This window comes from Triticum dicoccoides, chromosome 2A (genome assembly GCF_002162155.2).
Source record: "Triticum dicoccoides isolate Atlit2015 ecotype Zavitan chromosome 2A, WEW_v2.0, whole genome shotgun sequence".
Taxonomy (NCBI): domain Eukaryota; kingdom Viridiplantae; phylum Streptophyta; class Magnoliopsida; order Poales; family Poaceae; genus Triticum; species Triticum dicoccoides.
This window is the reverse complement of record NC_041382.1, coordinates 620,798,900-620,803,742: the sequence shown is the minus strand read 5'-3', so window position 1 is coordinate 620,803,742 and position 4,843 is coordinate 620,798,900. Positions and strand designations below refer to the sequence as shown.

At 51.4% G+C, this 4,843-nt stretch overlaps 1 protein-coding gene across 1 annotated transcript; it reads right to left on the bottom strand.

Annotated features, from left to right (window-relative positions):
• Positions 1 to 2,786: 2,786 nt before the first annotated feature.
• On the bottom strand, positions 2,787 to 4,165 carry LOC119355802 (GEM-like protein 4). Its single transcript, XM_037622680.1, has 3 exons — positions 3,845 to 4,165; positions 3,655 to 3,723; positions 2,787 to 3,540 (listed from the first exon to the last, which is right to left on the bottom strand). Exons 1-3 carry the CDS (start codon positions 4,020 to 4,022, stop codon positions 3,080 to 3,082), a joined length of 708 nt encoding a protein of 235 aa, XP_037478577.1. The 5' UTR covers positions 4,023 to 4,165; the 3' UTR covers positions 2,787 to 3,079.
• Positions 4,166 to 4,843: the final 678 nt, after the last annotated feature.

Sequence of the window (4,843 nt, the reverse complement as noted above, 5' to 3'; positions counted from 1 at the left end):
GAGGGGGAAAACCAAGTTTATTCAGCAAAATCCGCATGAAGCGGGATACATCTCTGGTTGTGAGGAGCACCAAACCAAACGTGGCGCCCCGGACCTCTCGAGAGGGAGAACTTGGCTAAACTATGTGCTTCATAATTAACAGCACGACTCTCAAAGGAAAAAATACATTGAAAGAAAGACGCTCTAAGGTTTATTTCTGCGATGATCGCTCCATACGACCCGTGTGACTTCCTGTTGATATCTGAAACGACTTGTTGGCAGTCTGAGGCGATAACAAAATTCTGGATACCCATATCTTCCGCAAGGGATAACGCCTCCCGGCACGCGATAGCCTCAAGTGTTGCAGGATCTTGCACTCCCTCGATCACTAGAGCCGAACTACCCATGTAGTTTCCCTCCCCATCTCTGCAAACAGCTGCGCAGATCCTCCTCTTCTTACCACAACTCCCGCATCCACATGAATCTTGCAATACCCTGGCGGAGGTTTCTTCGGCCTTCTCTGAACCGGTGCAGCGGACACTGGTGCAGCGACTCGTTCTGGTTTTATGGTTTTTATAGTATCAAGTTCTGCAATAAACCTTCCAATAAAGCCGAATGTAGATTGGGGGCTCTGAAAAATGGACTCGTGAATAGCTTTGCGTCGGGCATGCCAGATAGACCACAGTGTGACTGCTGCAACAATGAACTGATCATGTGATAATACTTGTATGAGCGTGAACAGCCACTGCCTTGCGCTTGGCTCCGTGCTCCCTATTATTTTATGTGTGATGTCCTCGTCGATGAGCACCCAAACACTCCTTGATGATGAGCACTCAAGCAGGGAGTGTCGCCACGAATCTCGATTACCACAGAGCCCGCATTGGTCGGTGTCAGCCATATGTCTATGTGCTCTGACATCATTTGTGGGTAGGGAATGCTTTGAGAGTCTCCATAAGAACATACGGATTTTACCCGGAACCTCCGTCTTCCATAGTCTCTTCCACGCTCCCTCCTCTACAATGGAGTTAGATTGTCCCGCTGACCCTTCTAACCAAGCTTCCCGTCTTGATTTGGTTGCGACAAGCATCTTATACGCAGACTTGACAGTGAACTCTCCATGTTTCTCGTAGTACCAGGCCCAAAAGTCACTTATGTTTCTGGTGCACAGAGGGATTGCTAGCACAACTTGTGCATCTATTGGCATAAGATGTTCTTGAACCAGTTGCCTGTTCCATGATGTCGTCGATCCAATTATGAGCTCAGCCACCTTGGTGGGCGGATTTTGGGATATAGTTCCCAAGGGTCGGAACACCCCTTCACGTGGCAACCAGTTTTGATTCCAGATATGTGTTGTTTCTCCGTTACCAATCCGTCTGATCAGCCCCTGACGTAGTGTGTCTCTGCCTTCGATGATGGCCCGCCACACTTGGCTTGGGTGGTTCCCAAGTTCAGCACCCAGGATATCCGAGTTTGGGTAATACACACTTTTCAAAATACGTGCACTTAGTGTTGCAGGATTCTGTAGCAGCCTCCACGCTTGTTTTGCCAACATTGCTAAGTTAAAGAGCTCGAAATCTTTGAAGCCCAAACCCCCCATGCTCTTGGGCTGCGTCATAGTTTTCCAAGAGACCCAGTGAGGCTTCCGTTTTCCTTCCTTACTTCCCCACCAAAACTTTCTAATAAGCATGTTCAGATGTTCGCATAAACCTCTCGGAAGCTTGAAGCAGGACATAGAAAAAACCGGGACTCCCTGTGCCACAGATTTCACCAACACTTCTTTCCCTGCAGAGGAGATAGTGCGTTCAATCCAGCCCTGAACCTTACTCCAAAGACGATCTTTCAAATATTTAAAAGCACCGATATTACAGCCCAATAGGCCTAAAATACAGCCCAACAGGCTAAAAATTAGATGGGCTAGCGTGCTAATCGTGCCACGGACCGCCCTGTTTAATAATCAGGCCGTGCCTGGGCCAGAGAGCCACACCCGTGGGCCGGCACGGCACGGCCCGGCTATTAAACGTGCCACAGCGGGCCGTGCCGGGCCAAGCACGATTAGCACGGGCTGGGCCGTGCTGTGACGGGCCGGCCCGTTTGGCCAGGTCAGATTTATTGAGTGAAAAAAGTAGGTCTAAAAAAATGATGCAAGTAAACCTGGCAGCCTGAGAAGCCCATGAACAAGAAGTCGAACATGTGAAAGAAAAACTTTTGAGCACAACACCGTCAGTCGAGACAAAACGGGTTGCAAGAAATGCCCGAGGCTCGTGAACTGCTCAAGTGCAAAAAAAAAATTTGCTTGACTCAAGACCGACTCAAAAGAAAATTGGTTGAGTATGAGCTTCTTTTTATCTCGGTTCAATAGTTAGGCGAGTTTGAGCAAGGCCAGCTATTTCTATTTTGACTACATAGCTCGAGTACAATAGTAGGTACATTATCTTGGAGACAGAGGATGAAAATAAGAATAATTTGTCTTATGTTTTCGAAAGAAAAAAAATCATTATCTTTAATAGGCATGATTTTTTTTGCGTTTTACACAGAAACACACATAATTGCCAAATTTTACATAATCATGATTATCATCATGCATGAGATTTTTGTAGTATTTTTATTTTTCTAAAACAGGTCTGAGATCGACTCAAGATCATTACAAGCCAACTATCAGCCAACTTTGAAATTTAATTCTATCTAGAGTTCATTTTTGTTAGGGCAGCTAGAGTTCTATTGAGCACGCTCGTTGTTAATGTGTGCTGAGCCGAGGTAAGTCCAGGTTGCTTAAGAATTAAGATCATTGATAAGAATAGTAATTTTGAACAACTGCCTTTCCATTCATTCACACGCAGCACGGTTAATTTCTTTGCCCATCCTAGTACAAATTAAGCAATCGCTTGGAAAAACATAAGCCAATCCAAATCGTACGCGGAAGGATCCAAGTTGCTCCGATCCGAAATAAGATCGAGCAATTCCAGCCAGGGCTACTACTACTGCTCTACAGCAAAAGATGGCGCAGCAGCAGCAGCCCACAACTCCACTTCTCATCGTGCCGACGGAACAAACGGCGGGCCTCGCGTACGTCTTCCTCCGGCGGGCCGCGCCGCCCGGCTAGTCATTGCAGCTCCGCGACGCCGCCGATGACCTGCTGCATGTACTTGCAGGACCTCTGGTAGCTGACGAAGCCCATGAACCAGAACTCGAAGCCGTCGACGGTGGCGACGTGGATGTACTTCTCCTCCGGCCGGTCGACGTTCTCGCTGGGCCGCACCTTGTCGATCCGCTTGAGCGGGACGACCACCTTGTAGGAGACGCGCACCACGTCGCCCCTGGGGGAGGTGACGGTGACGGGCCGGTCGCTGCGGAAGGCGATCCGCTTGGTGGAGACGAAGAGCATGCCGGCGATGGGGCCGCCGGTGGTGTAGAGGTAGCACTGCAGCGCCTTCACCAGCCGCTCGCCCTTCTCGGCCGTGAAGGCCTTCCGGAACACGCGCTCGATCCCGCCGGCCTGCAGGATCTTGGCCCCCAGGCTCAGCTTCCCCTTCACGGTCTCCGATATCTTGGGACCCAGCGTCACTGCATACGGTGAACAATGTTGGTCAGAATACAAGCGCCTTTCACGCATCAACTTTTAACAGACGTTGGATTGCAGAAGAAACATGTATGCACGATCGAGTGCGTGCTACTTACCATGCTCACGGAAGCCTTGCGCCCTTCTGCTCAGCTTGCTCACCCAGTGGACAACCTGACCCTTGCTGCCTGCAGAATCAACACACAATTTAATTAGCATAAGCCTCAACATCTTTGCTCTTGCATGCATGCATCGGATTAAGTCCGATTGCACAATATGGCCATGCATGCATGCATGATTGGGACTTACTGTGCTTGTAGCCGAAAGACGTGTAGGGGCTAGGATTCGTCAAGGAGACAGCAAGGTGATCGCCGTCGGCCTTCCTGAACGACTGGCCGTCCCTGGCCGACGGCGCCTTCTCCTCAATCCCATACGCCTTGGAGGTCACCGGGACTCCCACGACATGGCCGCCGCTGCTGGACTTCATCTTGGCTGACTGCCGCAGAAAGCTCGACGAAGAACGATCGATCAACTAGCTAGGTCCGCCGTGCGTTGCGCTGCGCTGGTGGTGGTGTTGGTGGTGGGTTAACTTAGCGAGTAAGGTATCGGGGATTGGTACCGGAGTGCCGCTGCGGTGGCCGGGCTTTTATAGGCGGCCGCGCGCGCGCGGTGGTGGATCCTTTTGGCAAAGGCAGCGGGCATGCGGAGTCAGCAGCCGGGCCGGCCGAGTCACCGGCGGATCAGAAAGGCGCGCGCGGTCGTCCACGTTCGTGGCCGCGTCATCCCATAGCTAATTCGGCCTGGCCAACCTAGCCAGAGAGAGGCGGAGCTTTGGCGCCCCTTGGAGACGGCCTTGCCCCCTTTCCGTTTCCATGGGAGGGCCAGGTGCGGTATATTCATTTTGCCCGAAAGCGCGATTCGAGATTTCTCTACGGGATCGGGGCATGGCCATGGCGAGATGGCTACGTGCGGTGGGTTCTCTGCCGCTTTCCAGGAAGCGCCCCATGTGCCTGCACATTCTCGCTCCCACCGGATTGCAGGTAAGGGCGGGTGGCGCCGTGTCGGGGGCAACAAGGGCCGGGCCCGATGTGCAGTGCAGGGACCAGTTTTCTTGTAGGGATCGATGCCATGCCTCTGCAGACGAATTTCGTATCGTGCATTGCACTCGGACAGTATGCTACTGTATCATAATATCAGTAACATGCATGCACGTAGATGTAGACCGTATATCTGCATGCACGTGGACCATGCATATGCACACATCCTCAAGGTTTGTAGGATTGTTGACGGTCCAACGCAAGGGCGGCA